Consider the following 22,550-nt stretch of genomic DNA (forward strand, 5'->3'; position numbering starts at 1 on the left):
CTTGAGTAACTGCTTTTTGGCAAATTGAGCAAGTGTTTCACTCACCTGTAGAGTGTGGCGTCTTGTCTGACGTGGCCGGACGTGACTTCAGACACGCGTGTCTAACCCAGCCTAGCCTCCTGTGCAGGCCCCGCGGCGGGTGGGGAAGAGTTATTAACGCGTCATTTTAATTGAAATTGAAATACCTTTATTGTACATTCATGCCACGACGGGCTAGGTACAGGTCAAGATATAACAAACACATAACAAACGTATGTAGAAAAGTGTAGACAAAAGGTACACTACTTCCCTTAGACATACATACATAAGGAACATACAAGGATACTATACTAAGCTAATAGTGTTCTAGTTACTGAGCTAATACAGAGTGGTCAACTTCTCGCTTTTTTGTACAATAGCCGGCCGTCCTACAACCAGCCACCGGGAGAAGGTTCTATTCCGCTCACGATGGCTGGTTGTAGGTTGTAGGTGGCTGGTTGTAGGATGGCCGGCTATATTTTTTATTAAAATAACGCGTTAAAAACACTTTCCCATCCGCCGCGGGGCCTGCACAGGAGGCTAACCCCAACCCGTGCAACAGGTGGTAACGCCCACTGTTAAATATCCAAGCAGATCTCGGGAGGAAAGATCATGGCGCCATCTTGCTGTTTCTTTTGTTCTAACGCTGGAGAGTTTTTTTCAGCGATGCAGGTGTGGAAGTTGTGCGGCCGGAAAAGTCGCATTCTTTCCTTAGTAACACCTGCTTGGAGATTAAATTTGGCGTTCTTATGTATACAGAAACGTTGTAACAAGAATTAAGGTTATGTTTACCTTCTTACCTTCACAGAAGGAAAACGCTTTGTTTGTGCTTAGTTTATTCAAGGAGGTTTAAAGATCTTATTTTTGAACCTCTGTGGTTTCTTCTTCTCAAAAAACATCAAAGGTCAATGACCTGACGCAGACTCCTTTCACCATAGTAACTTAGCTGTAGCAGACACCCTGTGGTGTTTGGTTACATTATGTAGCAAAGTGCCAGAACAGAGTTCTTCCCAGTCCGTAAAATGAAAGTCAAGTTTATTGCTTGGAATTTGTAACAGATACAATGTAAGACAATGTGTTTGCAAGACTACTATATTAAACTAATTATATCAAACTAGTAGAATCTTCACACGTACGTCGATTCTGTGACATGCAATATTACAAGAATTATGGCCTACATATGTATTGCCTTAGATATACAGAAATTTTGTCAGGATATAACATTAAACGTCTCTGTACCTGTCTTGGGTAATGTTACCAGTCTTACATTTCCATTGATGTAAATCATTCTTCGTTACAAGTAGGACTTGTCATCAAGAAATACTACTCATCTTCAACACTTTCGTTGCACGTAGGACAAAGACTGGCTTGCTGGTTTATTATTGAGTTGAACTTTTTTTCAGTTTGTATTAGCTAGCTACAAAAGATTTATTTTGGACTGAAGAGACAGTTTTCAATATGAAAAGTCCGTTTTCATTTTTGAATATATTTCAAGTTTTTGCAACTTTTTTTGTCGCCAGCTGTCAGATAATCACTATTGAACAATTGCGAGAAAAGGCACATATTCAGATTTATCCCTTGCTCTAGATCTCCCCCCTCTCCATTCCCTCTCTTTACACGTAATTTTGCTTTTAGTCTTGTTCGGTTGAGTTGAGTTAGTCGGTGTCACGAAGATGATATTGTCAAAAGCATATTGTTAAGTTGAAACAGTATCATCCATACGTTCATATGGACCTCTTTTCTTATCACGAAGCCAGTAATAACACGCACATGCAAGAGAAACAAGAAAGGCAATAGACACAATGATAATCCCGACGAAGACTGCATAGAATTCCCCTGAAAAACATGGGAAGAATTGAATTACTTCTACTCTAGTAGCAAAAAAATGTATTTCGTCTTCGATTGTGCTAATATTCATGGTTGATTCATTTATCAATGTTGTGCACGAGCGCAGGAGATAGTGATGCCAGGTATCTACTGACAAACGATGCATTGCTACAAGTATTAAAAGCAACCTTGAAGACGTGTTGAATTTTACCACGTATCAGCTAGAACCCTTTATCTAAAACAAAAATAAAAAGCTCTTACACATTTAATACTAGTAAACTGGACAAAACGAGCTTTAAGAATGACCACTTACGTGTCCAAATACTGGATCCTGAGTTGCCAGGCACATTGTCCAAGCCAGCCTGTGCCTTCTCGAACTCCTCGGCGGTCCAGTCGAAGCCCCCACAGGTGGGGAATCCCGGGGGTGGGGGGTTCATCTGGTCCTCCGTCCCCTCCCGGAGCATCATGGCCATCCCCTCCAGCTGATGGATCTCGATATGACAGTGCACGAACCACCAGCCTGTATAGTAAGGAACATGGAAGAAACTTTTGGCTTATAAAGTTGAGTTGAAATTCCTTTGTCTATCTTGGCATTCATTTAAATGCGAAGTTAAGTGACAACGACTGTGTTCGAGTTGAAATTAGACGCCTAACACACTAATTGTATAAATCGTAAATTCTATCATTGTTCTCCCGTTGTGAAAAAGACTTTGTTCATGACCTACTGTTCTCAGTTGTTTGGAGTCCAGTTATGGAACTCTGTTCATGCGAGTGTACTAGCTAAGTGTCGTGTTGCATACAATAATTATTGCTTTCGTTTTCTCCTCGAGGTTGTAGTGCTAGTTCAATGTACACCTCTAGAGATCTCGACCGATACTTTCGATGCTAGACGCAGGAAAAGTGTGTGTGTGTGTGTTTGTGTGTATGTATGTGTGTGTGTGTTTGTGTGTGTGTGTGTGTTTGTGTGTATGTATGTGTGTGTGTGTGTGTGTATGTATGTGTGTGTATGTGTGTGCGGTGTGTGTGTGTGTGTGTGTGTGTGTGTTTGTGTGTATGTATGTGTGTGTGTGTGTGTGTGTGTGTGTGTTTGTGTGTATGTATGTGTGTGTGTGTGTGTGTATGTATGTGTGTGTATGTGTGTGCGGTGTGTGTGTGTGTGTGTGTGTGTGTGTGTATGTGTGTGTGTGTGTGTTTGTGTGTATGTATGTGTGTGTGTGTGTGTGTGTGTGTGTGTTTGTGTGTGTGTGTGTGTGTGTGTGTGTGTGTGTGTGTGTGTGTGTGTATGTATGTGTGTGTATGTGTGTGCGGTGTGTGTGTGTGTGTGTGTGTGTGTGTTTGTGTGTGTGTGTGTGTGTGTGTGTGTGTGTGTGTGTGTGTGTATGTGTGTGTGTGTGTGTGTGTGTGTGTGTGTGTGTGTGTGTGCGGTGTGTGTGTGTGTGTGTGTGTGTGTGTTTGTGTGTATGTATGTGTGTGTGTGTTTGTGTGTATGTATGTGTGTGTGTGTGTGTGTGTGTGTGTGTTTGTGTGTATGTATGTGTGTGTGTGTGTGTGTGTGTATGTGTGTGTATGTGTGTGCGGTGTGTGTGTGTGTGTGTGTGTGTGTGTGTGTGTGTGTGTGTGTGTGTGTGTGTGTGTGTGTGTGTGTGTGTGTGTGTGTGTGTGTGTGTGTGTGTGCGCGCGACGGTGTGTGCGTGTGTGTGTGCGTGTGTGTGTGAAGAGATTACATTACAATACTAGTATTAGCATATGTGGCACGTATATATATATAGCGAGAGAGAGAGACAGAGAGATTACTGCAAAGATTACCTGGATTGTCTGCCCGGAAGCGCAGCACCACGTACCCTCCCACCGGCACGATCACGGTGTCCTTCAGGGGAGGGTTCTCGGTGTTCAACCCGGGCTTTCCGCCGTTCTGCCAGGAGGGGTTCGTCCATTTCCTGCCGTTCGTTCATTTTCAGTCATTCATTGGCACAAAATGTACACAAATAAGTAAATAGATATATAAAAAACATCCTGCAGGAATAGAGATGATGCCTACCAGGCTTATAGAAAGCCCTCCTGTTGTAAACTCAGCACAGTCATGAAACTAGTATGATTATTATAAAATAAATTACCGGAAACGAAGTTTCTGCACAAATCAAGCATCTACACAAATCAATGGAAAGCAAAAGTAATCCATTTCCGACAAAAGAACATTACAAGACTTAAGATCAATACACTACTAAGTACTAATACAACCGAAATACTACACAAATGAGAGGAACAAGGTACAACCTGCCGTTGCAAGTCTGATTGTCCGCACAGTCGATGTCTGTGCTTTGGTTGAGAAACCTGCCCGTGGTCTTATTGTACTCCGGGAAGCCCATGTCCAACACGTAGAAGTGGTGACCGTGGATGTGCACGGGATGGGCAGTGCCGTTGATACCGCCTCCTACGAGTTAAAAACAAACAATTTCTCTTTGATGAGGAAGAGGTGTTTCCTTTGGGACTTAGCACTGTTTCAATGTCATACTTGCCTTACTTTTGAACTCTGTGACGTGTTATACAGTTCACCCTTTATCAACATGTTTTTGCTCAGTTTCTTCTTCTCCAAACACTGACCTCAATTACCTGAACCAATGGCGTGTCTGTTACCATAGTAACTAGTGTTGGGTTACACCATGATGCAATTTTATAGCAGGACTCCTGTCTGACCATGTATATGAATGTGTTTGAGTAAAAATTAACAGAGCAGAACCAGACCATATGCGAAGGTATAAACATTATGCATTTGCCTTGCAGATCAGCTTCCTAGTTAGTTTTAGGCTAAATGTGTACGGTAAGGTGTAACTCACCCGTCCCCATATTGTAGAGAACCAGTTGTACGACGTTGCCATGGGTGATGTTGATATGATAAGTACATTCACAGAACTTCTCATCGCTGCACTCGCTTTTCAGGCATGGGGTCATACCCAGACCTTTGCGGTCAACCTGCAGCCAATCAACAACAAGTAAATATTGCACATGATTATCACATACTATAGCCAGGCCGTGTGGACCAATCACCAGCCTTCAGTTACATATTGGTTTCACACCCATAACGTCTCCAGAATAGGTTAATTATGGGTTAATGACCCCCTTCGAGGTGTATATGGTGTGACAAAGCCTTCTTATATGTTGCTCATAATCAGGTGTTATAACCACCGAATAAAACCGCCGAGTGAGCGAAGCACCTTTACAAGAGGTCCGCATCTATTAGTCTCTACCAGGCTTCTGGAGGCGGCTGGAAAGAAAAATAAAGAGATAACATGCCAAGGGTGCGGCAAACTGTACTCTCTAGCGAACCAACTCCCCAGCAATGTTATCTCTCTATTTGGACAATCTCTACTCTTTCAGGCCACCCCCCAAAGCCTGGTAGAGGCTAATCGTCTATACCGACAACGCCATAAAGAAAACGTACCGCTGGAGGAGCGCTGGGAGGAATGAACCGATGCCCGTTCACGGAGGATCTCTGGGCTCCATCCAGATCGTTGCCGGCGAAGTGAAAGTTGATGAAGTGTTCCTCCCACTTTCCCAGCTCGAACTCTGGCACACTTGTGTTAGGCTGCATAGATCTGAGCTGGTTCACGTTGACACACTGGGTAAACGTCGAGGATATGTAGTTCCTGTTCAAACATACGGATGAAGGGCATTTATTCCACATCTATCTATCTATCTATCTATCTATCTATCTATCTATCTATCTATCTATCTATCTATCTATCTATCTATCTATCTCTCTCTATATATATATAAAGCGAATCGAAGGTGTTTTACATGATGAAAACATCAGAATTCACATGTAAAACGTCGCCATTTAATCGTGTATTACACACTTCCTGAATTTCTCCCCATACCACACGTTCCGCCTCGTGCTGGGTCTAAACTGGGTCAATCAATTGTCAAAATCACCTCCCATCCTCGAGGCAATAATCGCTACTTGGATGAGATGAAACAATCAAACTCACAAGTCAACCAATGACTGGATGGGAACAGGCTACCACATTGTAACCAACGTATTCACCATAACTGTTACATTTTGCTACTCTAAAACAAACAGCACAGGGTACTTTTTAAGTTTTATGAAAAAAATGGACGTACTGGAACGGGCAGTTCACCACAGTGCAAGTATTGGTGTCAGTACAGGTCCTCCTGGAAGTGGTTGGGTCTTGGTTTTTGTCAGCACCTTCGTAGCGCAGGATGGCCATCGCCGAATGGGGACGCACTGGTTTCTGGGAACATTAATTTGGATAATTCTAAAAATCACCAAAAGATAATAATGACAGACGTGCGTACTGAATGTCAACTACTATACGCGTGCTTGGACATTTCAAAAATCCATTCGGCCTGATTTCCTAAAATCCTTGGAGCAGGGATATGATATACCACTAAACGTTGAACCTTAAAACTTCACATAAAACAGAACCCTCCGAAACACTTGAGTGCCACGCGAAAATTATCTTTTCTTTTTTTTCGCATAATTACCTATATTTCATATTTACGCCGGACGCTGTTTGAATTTTGAGCTACGTATATTTATTTATTTATTCTTTAATTCAGGCCCCTGGCCCATATCACATTGCGAACAGACAGACAAAAATAAATGGAGGCGTGGTAACAAACACAATAAATAATACCTCGATAATCTAGCTATACCTAAAGAAAATAAACTACTTAAAAACTAGGTTAATGTAATGCCTCCAGAATGTGCTGAGGTAGTAGCCGGCAGAGTGAACTAGCGTAGAGATGATCGTATTGTCACTATGAAGTAGCCGAGTGACAAAAGAATACAATTGTTCCCTTCGTCTAGCGTCAAAAGTGTCGATTCCGAGGTTGGCAAATAACTGGCTGTTGCTAGTGCTTCTGCTTACAGAGAGTAACAGCTTCAAGGCGCTGTGGTACGCCACTCGAAATCTATAGATGCAGTAGCTTTGTAATTAGGAATAGAAATATGTATTTCTACAATTAACACTTCGCTCTACAGGATATTCGTATTTAATAAGACGTTAATGTATATTCGATGCCATTTTGCCGCAGTGTACTCTCTAGCGAACCTACTTTCCTGGCAAGTTATCTATTTTCTACTCATCCCCGAAGCCTGGTATAGAGGCTACGATGCCACCACAAAGAGACAAAAGCGATCGACCCTACCCCGTAGATGTCGGTCGTCTCCAGTGTTTCAGCGCGGATCCAGTAGTTGCGGACCGGCTGGTTTGCGGTGATGTAGAAGTCGTACCTCTCACCCGTGTTGATGATAAACGACTCAGCAGGCTGTCTGGAAATTCTTTATTTATGCGAGAAAAACAAGAGATCGGATATTTCAGACATCCATGACGTATGTATTCCTCGGCTTCCTGAATCCCCCCATGTGGACCCCTAATTCTTGCTGGCCCCGGCCAGATTCTGAGATCTTTGACCTACTGTCATTCAACTACCACCACTCACCAACACGCACGCACACACACACACACACACACGCACACACACACACACACACACACACACACACACACACACACACACACACACACAGACACAGACACACACACACACACACACACACACACACACGTGCTGCCAACCTACTCTGTCCAAACAAACAAACAAACAAACAAACAAATTAACAAACAAACAAATTAACAAACAAACAAACTAACAAACAAACAGACCAACACAAACCCACAGCTCAGCCACCCAAAACAATACTTCCTTGGCTTGACTTGGATTTATATTACTACTTATGGTTCAACCACGTGAGTTCTGTATTGATGCCTTATAGCCCATATGGGCTGGGAACAATGTCGCAAGACGATATTCATTCATTCATTCATTCATTCATTCATTCATTCATTCATTCATTCATTCATTCATTCATTCATTCATTCATTCATTCATTCATTCATTCATTCATTCATTCATTCATTCATTCATTCATTCATTCATTCATTCACTTCCGTACCCAGAGATAATGAATAGAAAAGTTTTAAGTTGCATTTGCCAGCGGTTGTACGCCCTGACCTGTTGCCGTCTGTAGCGATCATGGTGAGCTCGTGCTGGTCGATGGAGACCCGGTACGCGTAGATCATCGCTGCACTGATCACCCGGAACCGGTAGTTGTCGCCTTGACTCACCTCAAACACCTCCAGGGGCACGTCTGTATTCTCAGCCTCTCCGAAGTCATCAAATCTACGGCCTATAGACAGATAGATAAGCAAAGCTTCACCGATTTCTTAAGATCCTTGTCCTTCTGATGCTCCTTGGTTGTCCATCGTTGTCGATGATGACTATCAGTGTTCATAAAAACGATCAGGTTACTGCAAGGAATTGTTATTCTTTGAAATAGCTTTTACTGGTTTAAACACTGACGAAAAACAAGAAAGTCTCAAAAAGATTTCAGACAAGAGGGAAGTATATATTTTGGGGTTTCGTGGCCTTCAAGTTAAACGCACCCACCATTTCCGGTGACTGACATTTGACCTCCTGTTTTTACCTGCCAATCTCCCCACCCACGTGTTATCAAGCTACTTTCAAGGTATCAAGTTATCAAGCTAATAGTGAATCTGTCCCTTGGACCGCCTGTCCTATCAACCTACTCTGTCTAAACACATGCATAAATCTACAACTCAGCCACCCAAAACGATACTCCTGTACCCGGAAGTAGTTAGTTTGAACTAATAACGGTTACCTTTGCCGTTGATGAGCCCCGACACAAACGGCACCGGCCCGATCTCCGTCCCGTCAGCCTGCCGTTTGTTGTAGTAGCAGTGGGTGTAGTTGTCGTACCCGAAAGAGAACCTGGCAAGAACGAGACATCAGGAATGAAGACCTGTAAAGCTAAAATAGCAATCTAAAATAGATTCTTTAAAGACACAGGAGCGTCTACAACTTTTCATAGACGGACGTAGATACAATTACTTAACATAGTAACTACTGTATATACTTGTATTTAAGTTTATCAAGCTCTTAACATTCTCTAAGTAATTACCTAAGTATGTAAGTAGTTTGAACACTGAAAAGACCTGTAAGAATTGTTTTCTCGTATGATTTATTTCTTGCCATTGTAATGTTGAGCTCGTGATCCGATTCCGTGAAGATCGAAATGATTGAATTAAAGGCTAGTGCCCCTAAGGCATAAACATATTGATGAGTTATATGCGTATGATGTGAAATTCTATGCGTGAAAAGTCGAAACGATTATACCTCGATGCTTCCCATTCCACCCTCAGATACGTGTCTAGGGAATCCTCCCTCTCCCAGTCTTGAACCAAGACAAGGAAGTCATTGGAAAACACCGGCAGGTCTGGCTGTGGAATTGGAGTTGGAAAAGAAGCCCAAAATTACACACACACACACACACACACACACACACACACACACAGACACACACACACACACACACACACACACACACACACACACACACACACACACACACACACACACACACACACGCACGCGAAAGTTCCCGGTGGTAATAACTGTTTAAATTCTAATCCTACACCGTACCTCCTCCTCCTCCAGTACGATGAGCGCTCCGTACAGTCCATCAGTCCGGAAAGTTCCGGAGTGGGCGTGCCACCAGTGGGTCCCGCCTTCAGAGGCGTAAAACCTGCACAGAGAAACGACAAGCTGCTGTTTAAAGAGATCGCGTTATGTAAAACCACGAGCATTTGTAGACAACATTTTGAGAGTCATATATTCTTTAAAAGTTTTGGATTCGGGCAGCTGCACAAGTGCAGAGGAAAAGATGAATTTGTTTATTTGGATTTTCACAATGTGAAGGAGGGGGGGCAAAATAATACTTTATTACTAAAATAGTATAATAACGGCAATGCCACGCCTTATCCTCGGTGTATATGGTGAGATAATCCCTGGTCAGGTGCGATAACCACCGAATAAACCACCGAGTGAGCGTAGCACATGGAGCGAAGCGGACTCGATGGGTTATTCGGTGGTTATCGCACCTGACCAGGGATTATCTCACCATATACACCACGGGGCGGGCATTAACCCTTTGTTAATGACTAAATCACTGTGGGCCTACTTGTCCACAGGTTTACCATTAGCTACGAGTTGATATATATCAGCTCGATTACCTGTAAGTGAAGCTCTCTCCCGGGTTGATAGGGCAGTGCGACACGCTGCCCACCCCGTCCATCCAGTGGGTGTTTTGTTGGGTCATACCGTGCCAGTGGATGGTGATGCCCTCCTGTATCAGGCTGTTGGTCACGTGGACCGCCACCTTACGGAAGAGGACAAACGATGTAAGCCATGTTCCATATACTTGTATATTGTATCGCCTTTATGAAATAATATAATGTTTGTCTCGATACATGGAACTTAGAATCATTATTGTAGACATTAAGGTAGATATCAGCTAGATATGTAATACCTCTGTCACCATTTTAATGACGTATGTTGTACCCCGGGACCTTAGCATCTATAACGTCTACAAAAAAAAAAAAAAGAACTTTGGCCAGCGTTAGAACCCCCCTCCCTCTACATTGTCACCGCTGAAATCTCCACTGTACAAAAAGGTTCTGAATATACCTGCTTATTTTTCCAGACGACTATGGATGGCCCTGGCAAAGCCTTGTTGACCAGCGCAACTCGTGTATGAGACCCGTCTGCTACCACCACGCTGCCGTTCATTACCTCTGCAAGGTAACATAAAACAGGTGGATAAGAAACCTACTTTTGCTAGAACGTGTTAAAAGTAAACATGCACTCCATGAGCTTTTAAAAGTTTGTCACTTTACAGACATTCACCTATAGAACTTCTGTACCGTTTATTCTTACTAAGAAAAAAATATTTGTTGTATGTATGGTGAGCAGACTCTTTAACTCTGTTCTGCTACAGAATGTAACTCAACATCACAGGACGTTGCTACAGCACCGGTTACCATGGTAACAGACATCTGGTTCAGGTCATTGACCTTACGTGTTTGGAGAAGAAGAAGATGAAGAAGACAAAGAAAGTGAGTAAAAACAAAATGTTTTCCAATAGAAAGCCTATTGAATTTGGTGTTCTCTATGAGTGGACTTGTTATCAGTCATCCTTTGACCCGACGAAAGTACGAGGTCATCGTCAAGGCACCAATAGACAACGCCTCCAAATCAACGTTTTATTACACCGCAAAATAAACGAAAAACAAGATTACGGTACATGGTAAATGTAACCCGGGAAAGTCAATATATCGACGTGAATGGTGGAGGTTACCATTTATATGCTTTCCCTGTCAACATGGCACAGTAGGAAACGTGATAGTTCGCCAGACAAACATTTTCTGCAACTACACGCCTCATTTTATCTCGGTCACTGCACTCTCAGAACCCCGTCCAATGCAGCAGTAGATTTCCAGGCGAAGAAAAAAACCCCGACTATATGGAGATTTCAAATAACGCCAGCGACCTTTGCGATCAACAAAGTCGACTGAAGGTCATTAATCGATAGTTTGATGCTGCGCTTCAATGACGTCATACTGATCGAAATGGGCAAAGAGCGTTACAATAATGTTTACCTGAGTCACGTGACTCCGCGCTCTGGCCTTCTTAGAAATCACCTAGGCCTGATATAACGGACTTTTGGCGGGAACGCGCGTACATGTTGCCTGCCGACGGGTCCAATTTATTTTTTTTTAAATATCATACTAACTGTTACATGCGACCTAGTGTTTAAAATACTTAGAGCTGTGCCTGTTGATTAGAATTTCTCGCTACTGACAGATTATTCCTGTTGTTAATAAGAATATTATTGACAGGTTGTTTTGCAAGGTAACCACTCAAAGCCGATTGATGCCGATTCAAAGCTATCCATGGGCTTCCTGCACGATTCGCACATAGCATGTGTCTGTCGGTATAGACAATATACTTTGTTTGTTTAGTATTTACAACACGAGGCACATGTCATATGATGAACCCATGACAAGTTTACTGCCAGGCTGTTAATACAGTCTGCGATCCATGGAATGCACACCTGGCACGGACGTTTGTTTATGAACCCAGGTGAAGTGACGCATTAAGTCTAAACACCCCCTGTGATATACTACACATATAAAAACGTACATGCAGACACACGCATGCAGAGACGCACACACATACACGCACACACACACACACACACACACACACACACACACACACACACACACACACACACACACACCACACACACACACACACTCTCTCTCTCTCCCTCCCTCTCGCACGTACAAACATACAGAGAAATACACACGCACACATGAACAAACAGAAGGAAACACCTTCTGGAGTCATAGGGATAGTGTTGTTGCAGTTTTCCGGATCGTCGCGGTCGGTGTCCCTTCTCTCGAACTGGCCCAACCCCGTCAGCCTGACCGGGGTTCCCGCCTTGTTCTTCTCGTCGTAATAGAACATGGTCTCCCAGTGCCCAACGTCCCAGTAGAACTCGTACACCGTCTTATTGTTGGGGGGAGGTTGGACGTAATTGACGAAAGGGACCGCCTCTCCCAGGTACAACATCAGACAGAAAACTGTAACGCACTTCAGAAACATCGACATCCTGTAGGTTTGCAGAATTCTGGCGAGTCATGAAAAACCACCCAACCGTTACAAGTTCAACAAGTGGTCTTTATGGTCTTAATTTATGGTCTTAATGAGAGACTTTATGGTCTTAATGAGAGACTAGTAAACAGTGTTGATCAGAATCGACCAGCACGAGATAAGGCAAAAGATGGAATTTGAACTGTGGCTATGTAGGGCGAATCACGAAATGTAACGTTTACATTATGTATTACTAGTTTAGGCCATGTTGATTTGATTATATGGATGACATCCTCTGGGAACCCCAAAACTGATGCGCGCGTGCGAATAAAAAAAAAAGTTTTGCAAAAAAAAAAAAAGTTGCTTTCACTATGAAATCTACGTGGTCATGAAGGTTGAACACATGGCACAGAATATGTTATGGCGAATAATCTACTCTTCTAATTCATTTCTTTACATTTTTGTCTTTTTTCCTTTGATTTTGGCATTCTACGACATTGGTATCGTTTCTAAATGTTTTCCTCGTAACTTATGGTATATTTTTGCTCATTTAGCAACTGTTTTGCACGATTTACAGTATGGTTGAAAACTTTTTTTTTTTTTGGAAACGGCCGAAAATTCATGCGCGCGCGGATGTCATCCATATTATCAAATCAACATGGCCTTACGTGCACACTATAGTGTCAACAATGGTCCGCCAACAATTGTGATATACCTGTGACGTATATTCTGTTGACAGTTTCCTTGTTTACTGGCCATTTTTTGGCCAACTATAAATCTACCTGCCAATCCTCGCCCACCCACTTGCTGTCAACAAACAAACAAACAAACAAACAAGCAGCCACGTACTGTCCAGACAAAATTTTACAACAAATCCACCCAAAAATATTTCCCCCCTTAAACGTAACGAAAGAAAAGTTATACTCTAACGAATCTAGCTATAGCAACACTTAGTACTGCCCTACAAATATCTGCCACTGTCTGAGGGTATACGAGAAAGTAACGAGTCCGCTTACGTCTTTGAGCATTAATACTATAACAAGTATATAAAATTTTAACATGTTTAATAACTATTGTCTATTTTTATGCCATACATTGTTTTATGAAAAAAAGGTATAGTTCTAGTTCGCTATGAAAGGAAACTACACTACAGGTACAACGTCACTTCCGGATCCTCTTTGTACGCAGTGTTCTACGCGTCGCCGGTACCAACGTAATTAGAACATAACGCGTGTTCCATTTCGGGTATTATATTAACACACACACACATCTACTTCGTTTAGTTTACACGTCTTTGGGTGGCATTTTAGTGAACTAGCTAGGTAGATAAAATGTAAAATTTCTAATGACTAATGTCTACTTTGACGTATATTGTTTAATGAAAAAAAAAGGTTCTAGTTCACTATGAAAGGAAACTACAGGTACCACGTCATTTCCGGATCCTTCTTGTACGCAACGTTGGTCTTCCCGGCTTTTGACGCGTTCCTCTCCCATCCCCGTCTGATCCTGTCCACGCGAGAACTGACGCACGGCAGGAGCATAGCAACATCGCGCACAGGGACAACCGTCTTAACAACCGAATTATGTTAGGTCTGACGTAATTTGAACAGAACGTGTGTTCCATTTAGAGTCGACTTAGTTGGATTGTGTCCTACGGACCCCTGGCTAACTAGGTTCACCCTTGACTAACTAGGTTTAAGTCAATGTTACATTGTTCTATGAAAAAAGCTTCTAGTAATTCGTTATGAAAGGAAACTACGCTACAGGTACGACGTCATTTCGGGATCCTCCTTGTACGCAGCATTGGTGGCGGCGCCGGAACCCCGGGCTTTGGTTCCCTTCCGTTCCCAGCCTCGCCTGATCCTGTCCACGCGAGAACTGACGCAAGGCAGGAGGGCAACAATCTTCAGCAGCAGCAGAACCGCACAGAGGAATAACTTTCTTTAGAACCGAATTATGTTAGGTCTGACGTAATTTGAAAAGAACGCGTGTTCCATTTAGAGTCAAGTTGGATTGTGTCCTACGGACCCCAGCTGGCTCGTGTTTCATTTCGCTAGGTTTAAGATGCTTAATAACTAATGCGTACTCAATGTTACATTCTTTTATGACAAAAAAAAAGGTTTCGTTATGAAAGGAAACTACGCTACAGGTACGACGTCATTTCGGGATCCTCCTTGTAGGCACCGTTGCTCTTCCCGGTCTTCGGCACGTGCCTCTCCCAGCCTCGCCTGATCCTGTCCACGCGAGAACGGACACACGGCAGCAGCGTAAGAATCTTCAGCAGCAGCAGAACCGCACAGAGCGTCAACCTTCTTTACAACCGAATTATGTTCAATCTGACGTAATTTGAACAGAACGTGTGTTCCATTTAGTGTCAAGTTGGATTGTGTCCTACGGACCCTTGGCTCGTGTTTCATTTCACTGCTTAATAATGACAATGACAATAAGTAATGTGTACTCAATGTTACATTCTTTTATGAAAAAAGGCTTCGTTATGAAAGAAAACTACGCTACAGGTACGACGTCATTTCCGGATCCTCCTTGCTGTACGCAGCGTTGGTCTTCCCGGCTTTGGGCGCTTTCCTCTCCCAGCCTCGTCTGATCCTGTCCACGCGAGAACTGACGCACGGCAGCAGAGTCACAATCTTCAGCAGCAGGAGAACCGCACAGAGGGTCAGGTCGATGTAGAAAGCCGGCGGGGTGTAGCTGGTGAACAGGTACGACTCTATGAACATCTCCGCGACGTAGACCGAGCAGTGCGTGACGGCGAAGAGAAAAACCGTCCAGCCGAGCTTGGACTGCACGAAGTTGAACTCTCGCCAGTTCATGCTGCTACCGACGGAGGGGATGGACGCCACGCCGAGCACCGCCATGAGGAAGAGCGCCAGCGTGCCGAACAGGAGGAAAGTCTCCCCGCTCCATCGCATCATCCCGTACACGACATCCCCGTTGGCGTTCACGGTGGTCTTCTCGAAGAGGCGGTCGTAGCCGTAAGCTGGGCTCCACTCCAGGACGCTGAGACAGGCGTGGATGGAAGCGATGAAGAGGCACAGAAGGCCGAGCTGCTTGCGCGCACGCATCCACTTGTCGAGCCAGTTCGGGAAACGCTTGTACTTGGTGCCGTTGTAGAGTTGAGCAAAGCTGGCCAGAACTCCTGGCGTGTAGACCAGGCATAGGGTGGTGATGGCCGTGTCGCCTAGCGCTCTGTTCACCTGTTAAAACAAAGTTCAATGTTAAGAAGGATTTTATAAGTATATACAGCTTTTATACAACAAGTTTATGAGATAATTTTACAGTTGTAAGGTATAACTGATTGATGTTATGTTATGCTACACTCAATTCAGCTATCTAAATTGACATAGCTGCTTATTTGAGACAACTGTAAACTCTCTTTCTCTCTCTCTCTCTTCGCTCTCTCTCTCTTCCTTTCTGTCCCTCGCTCCCTTTCTCTCTTTATCCCTCTCTCTCCCTCGCTCTTCCCTCTTCCTCTCTCTCTTTCTCTCTCTCCCCTCTCCCTTCCCTCCCTCTCCTCCGCCCCTCTCTCTCTCTCCCTCTCTCCCTCTCTCCCCCTCTATCTAGCCATCTCTCTACCTGGTGTATCGGGATGTGTGCCGCATAGTTGTCTCCTGACGTGACTGCGTAGAACAGCACGCCGCAATAGACGTTCCACAAGACGTAGAACGTCAGCACGCCGAGGAAAGACTACGACTAGAGACGGGGAGAGTCTGGAGCGAGAGAGATGGGGAGAGAGAGAGAGAGAGAGAGAGAGAGAGAGAGAGAGAGAAGAAGAGAGGGAGAGAGGGAGGAAAGAGATAGTGAGAGAGGACGAATGTATCGGGTGTACCTGGTGTATCGGGATGTGCGCTGCGTAGTTGTCCCCGGACTTTACTGCGTAGAACACCACGCCGCGGTAGACGTTCCACATGACCAGAGAGAGAGAGAGATAGAGAGAGAGAGAAGAAGAAGAGAGGGAGGAAAGAGATAGTGAGAGAGGGAGAATGTATGGGGTATACCTGGTGTATCGGGATGTGCGCCGCGTAGTTGTCCCCGGACTTGACTGCGTAGAACACCACGCCGCGATAGACGTTCCACAGGACGTAGAACGTCAGCACGCACAGGACCATCTTGAGCGCCAGGTGCCAGGACGGCAGCAGCCTCAAGGGCATAGCCTCGATCTCGCGAGCCGCCCGCAGGCTCCCATAATCCACCGCTGCGAACCGCATGTCCTGCGCGAGTTGCATGACGGTCCTCCGGGCCTCGGCGTCATCGCTACTGATGAAAACCTGGAATGATATATAAGGTCGTCTTTAAAACTATATAGTGGGTCGTCTACATATTTCTTACAATAACACCTAGCTCCAGTACTAGACTAAGTGTACAGCCATGATACATAGGACAGTCTATAAAACTATATATTGGGTCGTCAATAAAATTACAAATTACATATTTCAGTAACAAGACTGGGGTCCCACCCAACAAGACGGCCCCCAGTCTTTTTCGTTGCGGACTTTCGGAAGCCGAATAGAACACAACAAGACAATTAAGATTCCAGGCTACTGGGATCGAAGTTCACATACACTGACTACTTTTTAACGGTTTGCTCAGTGTAAAGCGAAAAGGGACACTTCACTGAATTATCACTCACTTCAGCAGCACTTCTCCCTAAGTCAGAAGCTTAGGCAAGTTTGACTAACTCTTGGGACAATTGCCGATGAATTGGCTATATTCCGATTACATACGAATTAAGAATACGAATTAAGAACGGTTTCTTTATTACCTCCTTTGATCCTCCGAACAGGCCCGACTCCAGAGACCAGGCGGAGACGACGTTGAAGCCCTTCACCACAGTGGAACCCGGCAGGAGCCGCGCGAGGTACTCCGCGTTAGACTCGCCATCCTTCTTCAGCTGTATACAAATGTGTTAGATACAGTCAGATTCAAGGAACGTTGTTATGCCTGTTTCACATAGTTGCGCTCAACAGGATGGCCAATCAAGATTTGAAACAGGGACTCCTATCTTCCACTAAACTACAGGCTGTTGGATCTACATGTTTACACAGGTTTTGTAGAAACAACCAATTTTGAGTGTTACGTTGAGCATTACTCCATCTTTTCTATTGAGAAAATTATATACAATCAACTATGTAGAGGAAAATAGCATCATATAATTACCAGACATAAGTAACCGATAGGACGAGACGACGTCAATGTGTTTTGTGATGTAATGTAATATTTCCGAAGTTTTCTATTAGGCCACACCGACTTAATTCTATGGATGACATCAGCGCGCGCATTGATTTTCGCCTGTTCTAAAAAAAAAGATCACGAACACCGAGGGCGAGGCTCTGGCCTGGCTCTAGGACTGGGTAGTCCATGGTAGTTGGTAGTTAGCGACAATGCAGATCTGGGCACCCAGGCTACCAAAGCTCCACGACTCAAGAACTCAGTATATACGTACAGTGCCGATTCATAAATTCCGCAAAAAGCCATGTGCCGGCTTGTACTGCCGCAAATTCACAATACCAACTTTGCACTTCTGTGCTATAGTAGCATTTTCATTTTTGGCCGGAATTTTCTTTTATTCGCCCGCGCGCACTAGTTTGGGGGTCTTCAGAGGATGTCATCCATAAAATTAAGTCGGTGTGGCCTTAGGGGAATGAAGAAACTCTTTCTGTATAAATACAGATGGTGACGAACCTTGGTGTTGTTGCTGACGTCGATGAGTATCTTGCCGGCCAGCGCGTCCCTGTCCTGCTGCAGGTCGGGGTAGTTCTCCCGGTGGACGGCTACGAACACCAACCGGGCTCCGGACAGGGCCGCCTGACGGGTCGTCACTTCTGCACCCTGCAGGGGAAACATATGCCAGATGGCGTTACCAACCAGAAGCCACCGTTTTATATTGACTATCTCCCGATGGACGGCTACGAACACCAACCGGGCTCCGGACAGGGCCGCCCGACGGGTCGTCACTTCTGCACCCTGTAGGGGAAACACAGTAAAACTTAGAAGACTTCGCGGTGACATAATCCAGCTAAATGCAAATCTATGCGTTAACCATATCTAGACTGGGGAGGGGGGGGGCGCTAAAAGTGCCCGCGCCAACTTTGATGTCGGATAGCGCCCGAACGGCTTGCGCTAGAACCACCAAACTTGTATGTAAATAATGTTTCAATTTTGATGTTGTTTGTATGATGTATATCTATCTTGCCAATGAAGAAAATAAAACACCTAAAGGGGGCTCGAAAGAAACCCGCTGGAAACTTTCTTCGAATTCACGTCAACCGAGAGCTCAACAAGATGCCACACATACAAGCTCAAAGTCGCATTATCCAGAAACAGTGGCCAGTCTTGACTTCTGCTTGGACCGTCTATCTTCTCTTCTCATTCATTACAAATTAACATGATATTGTGGAAGAAAGCATTGCACTTAAGTCTGTTATCACATGAAAGCCATTAAAGTTATCATATCTTATCATAGCCAAACTAATAAATAGATATCAAATCTGTATCTTTATCGGTATAGCCAGTATAACCGCCATTCGGCGTAACACACCAGCTTAGCAGGCACGCGGCGCGGCGGCATCTGGCAACATCACAACGAACGACGTGTTACACCTAACCCTTGAACATCTAACCTGTATCTGTATCGGTATAGCCGGTATAACCGCCCTTTGGATACTAGTAATCACTAATGGTATTGGGATTCTCCCTTTGATAACGCTTCAAACGTTTGTTAAAGTAGTCTCCATAGCAGTTTCCTTGGGAAGCCTTTGGTATGTTGTTTGTTACTGATTACGTATTGTTTTTAATATACTATAGTGATCTGCGGAGTGTTCAAAGGCTAACAGAACTGCCTGACAAGTTGTCAAACATTCCAAAGCCCGTAGACATGTTTTTGAGGGGTAGGGCCAAAATACCTGAGTGGCCGCCATGTTGCTGTGTTACAATGTTATCAACAAGTGATTTATAAAGGAGAACTGTTTGAACGAGATGAAAGTGTGTGTACAATGGGAGTAACCGGGTTATGAAAGGCAGAGTGTCCAAAATGTAGGAAACCGGCAATAACACAGATGTATCTCCACGCATACACATATCGTATACGTAGCATTGGGTAGTCTTTGCTCTATTTGCTACCTTATCTTTGTTAGCTAGAAACAAAACAAAACACAGCACTGACAATACTGCTACTGTTATTCTATAGGTTTACAACAAACTTCAACATTTGTTTTCAACAAAGAAAAATAGAAAATTGATGACAACACTGTTAGCAATGTAAGAGCCCGACCAAATTCGTCGCAGGCCTTCGTGCGATTTTGCTGTCGTAGATTTGACTTTTCGGTAATGATACAGCCGTAATCTGTTCGAAACGTGCACGACTATCTCACAAATATGCCCACAGTTTGCGATCGGACATCGACGAGTGTGACTACGCTTGATTCTAATACCATGGTTATACTATGACAATGAACTTCATTGCATATTCAAGCCCGACATGGGCCAAATGCACTAAGTTAGATAACTGAGGTACAAGGATGCAAGTGTAACATTGCTGTGCTACGTACACATCTCTTCTCTCTTACAGCAATACTGCAACATTCTGTATTATAAATATTCTGCAATATTCTGCCATCCGAATGCCATGATTCTATTGCATTAGAAATATTCATCAAATCAGAAAAGCCAATCATGCAACGCCAGTCTCATCTAGCCTCCGTAGCAGGCTTATAGACCTGGGGGTTTGGTGGTCTTCAGCTGTTTTCTGTTATTCTAACGGGTGTGGTAATTCAACCAGGCCGGCTATGTTGTCTATATGCAATCAGAATATAGCACATAAAAGCTCCCAAAGCCCCCCCCCCCAGTTTTAGCATGCTATGGAGGTTTAAGTCTCACCTGAGGAAAGAGGCGCCGGTTGCGGTCTGGATCCCGGCTCCCCACAACCACGGCAAAGCCCGATCGCACGAGTCGGCCCGCCAGAGACCGGCTGTAGTCTCCGCTGCCGAGAATCGCCACAGGAACTTTCGAGGCCTCCGACGTCTTCCCTTCGTCTTGCCCGGATTTAAAATCACGTTTTGGCTCCATGGGTATAGACCCTCCGTTTTGCTCCACTTTTGTATCCATTTCGTTTGTATATAAAGTTTGTGTAACACACGTCTAACGCCTGGTTGTTATCAGACAGTTGTGTAACGTCGTCGTTACTAGACCGTGATGATGTAACCCACTGGCCTCACAAGCCTGGCTATATGGATAACGTCACTGAAGACCCAAAAATGTGATGCAAATGGAAGGGGGTTGAAATACATAAAGAAACAACTCTACAAAAAGGAAAACATGATTTTTCATCGGGGAACCGGTGATGCCACATGCATAGCCTCCATTAAGCCTTCTTAAAGTGGTTAGGATGGTCGAATTCGGCAAAAATAGGGATTGACTGGCCAAGAGAGTGAGCCCACCACTTTCACCCTAGGAAAAATCAACTCTACGGTGGCCAAAGTCCCCTGGTCAATTATTGTCCCTAATTGACTAATTGTTACTGTTTTTGAACCGGCGTTGTAGGTATGGTGGAGACTACCACACACCCTTGAATACCGTGCTAAAGTATGAAGAGTTCATGTTTAATTATTTTTTTTTTCAGAAAAAGGCTGGCAGGTGCGAGAACCTTCGAACTGTGAAAAATTTGCCACAGAGTTAATACAGAGCGACAAAGGTCAGGGGAGAGTTGATTCTATGACTGTGCAGATTTCAGCGCAGTGTGACAAAGTGTAATAGATGATCTAGCAACAAGTTACCAAGGCGGCACCGTCAACACTCCGGCCCGCACGTCCAACTCTGGACCCCCACTACAGAAAAATACCAAAAAGGTAGCCTGGGTGCCAGACCTATAGCACATTGGACCCCAAATATCTCAGTGCACATTGAGATACTTTGGGTCCAGTGTGCTATGGGTCTGACATACAGGCTACACTAGGTCGACAAAGTTAGAACGTTCCCCAGCCCATTTTGAGAAGATTGTGGGAGATTGCGGGACGACTGGGTACCATCCTGGTTAGTTTACGTCCGCTCCCACAGTCGCTACCGACCAACCAAGCTACTAAAACCTGATTATTGGACTAAAATGTTAGCCCATTCTCTGGCCCAAGTATGACTGCCCAAGACCCGCTGCCTTTCTAGATAACCCGGTACCTCCCGTCGTGTTGCAGGTAAAACCAGTCAGTACCTTCGTGAGAAAGGTGAAGGGCGACCCAACGAAACGTGAGCTAATCTCCAAGCAGATCCCTTTCGGTGGCAAGACAGTATCTATAATGCTGAGGTCACATTTCCAAACCGGGGCCCGGCCGGGCAGTCTTATGGAACGAAAAGTACGATATAAAAGACAAGGAAACACAGAAACGTTTTCGATGATAATCATGGACACTATTACTGTATATCCTTGATATGACTTGTTAGTTTTTCGTTCATACAAACAGCCCGGCCGGGCCCCGGTTTGGAAATGTGACCTAGGCATTAGCCATAGGAGTTTGTACGGCCACAGAAGGCTAATGGACACTCCTCTGTGGATACTGTCTTGCTAGCATATGATCTGCTTGGAGATTAACGTGGGTAGGTACATTCCTCCTTAATTTATTTTGTTGTGTACGAAGAAAAATTCTCAGTGACAATGATGCCGTATACACAAAGGTGGTTCTATTAGATGTTTTGTCGATGGTGATGTCTACAAAGTGCAATTTTTAATATCACTTACCATCATGATCAGATTCCAACCATGTCCCTGCCAACAAGGACTGCAATGAACGAATATTTCTTATGAAAGATGAAAATGTTTCATATATCACATAATAGCTGGTGTATTGGTTTAGCAAACGTCAGGTTGGCAAGCGGTCTGACAGCGTTTCTGTTCCTGGGTTTGTTTTTGTTGTTTTTGCGTACTACAATGTATCTGTTGTAAATTTGCCATGCTATTTTGTTCATCTATTTAAAAAACTCAAATAAAGAAAGATTTAAAAAAACGTTATGTTGGCATGGCAACAGTACGGACCAATCAAATCGAACCAAACTTTCAAAGCATTTACAAACTATGCCATCAAAGGAAGCTCATCTGCAAACCCAAGGATAAAGATATAAAGACCCTAAGATGAATTTAATAAAGCGATTAACACCGGAAAATAGTC

The 22,550-nt window shown here is 44.1% G+C and overlaps 2 protein-coding genes across 2 annotated transcripts; both read right to left on the reverse strand.

The window, feature by feature from the left end:
• Positions 1-1,144: 1,144 nt before the first annotated feature.
• LOC109487572 (laccase-1-like) lies at positions 1,145-12,553 on the reverse strand. The gene is made up of 15 exons (XM_019791583.1): positions 12,126-12,553; positions 10,414-10,520; positions 9,960-10,105; positions 9,370-9,472; positions 9,064-9,167; positions 8,549-8,658; positions 7,882-8,056; positions 7,015-7,147; positions 5,965-6,095; positions 5,285-5,489; positions 4,680-4,815; positions 4,120-4,276; positions 3,652-3,782; positions 2,159-2,365; positions 1,145-1,161 (listed from the first exon to the last, which is right to left on the reverse strand). Exons 1-15 carry the CDS (start codon positions 12,400-12,402, stop codon positions 1,145-1,147), a joined length of 2,139 nt encoding a protein of 712 aa, XP_019647142.1. The 5' UTR covers positions 12,403-12,553.
• Positions 12,554-14,186: 1,633 nt separating this feature from the next.
• LOC109488057 (metalloreductase STEAP3-like) lies at positions 14,187-20,571 on the reverse strand. The gene is made up of 5 exons (XM_019792210.1): positions 20,275-20,571; positions 18,082-18,228; positions 17,162-17,290; positions 16,398-16,667; positions 14,187-15,596 (listed from the first exon to the last, which is right to left on the reverse strand). The coding sequence occupies exons 1-5, from the start codon at positions 20,500-20,502 to the stop codon at positions 14,895-14,897; spliced, it is 1,476 nt and encodes a 491-aa protein (XP_019647769.1). The 5' UTR covers positions 20,503-20,571; the 3' UTR covers positions 14,187-14,894.
• Between the last annotated feature and the right edge of the window lie 1,979 nt (positions 20,572-22,550).

The sequence above is a fragment of the Branchiostoma belcheri genome, unplaced genomic scaffold, assembly GCF_001625305.1.
Source record: "Branchiostoma belcheri isolate BF01 breed outbred unplaced genomic scaffold, Haploidv18h27 scaffold111, whole genome shotgun sequence".
NCBI classification, from domain to species: Eukaryota; Metazoa; Chordata; class Leptocardii; order Amphioxiformes; family Branchiostomatidae; genus Branchiostoma; species Branchiostoma belcheri.

Bases quoted from the DNA above. Each gene is read 5' to 3' on its own strand.
- LOC109487572 (XM_019791583.1), bottom strand. From the start codon at position 12,402: ATGTCGATGTTTCTGAAGTGCGTTACAGTTTTCTGTCTGATGTTGTAC. The intron at 10,106-10,413 runs GTATATTCAGAA...CTCTTCCGTAAG, and splicing joins TCGTCTGGAAAAATAAGCAG to GTGGCGGTCCACGTGACCAA. The intron at 8,659-9,063 runs GTATAATCGTTT...CGTTCTTGCCAG, and splicing joins GTGGAATGGGAAGCATCGAG to GTTCTCTTTCGGGTACGACA.
- LOC109488057 (XM_019792210.1), bottom strand. From the start codon at position 20,502: ATGGATACAAAAGTGGAGCAAAACGGAGGGTCTATACCCATGGAGCCA. The intron at 18,229-20,274 runs GTGAGACTTAAA...TTTCCCCTGCAG, and splicing joins ACCGGCGCCTCTTTCCTCAG to GGTGCAGAAGTGACGACCCG. The intron at 16,668-17,161 runs GTAATAAAGAAA...ATATCATTCCAG, and splicing joins TGTTCGGAGGATCAAAGGAG to GTTTTCATCAGTAGCGATGA.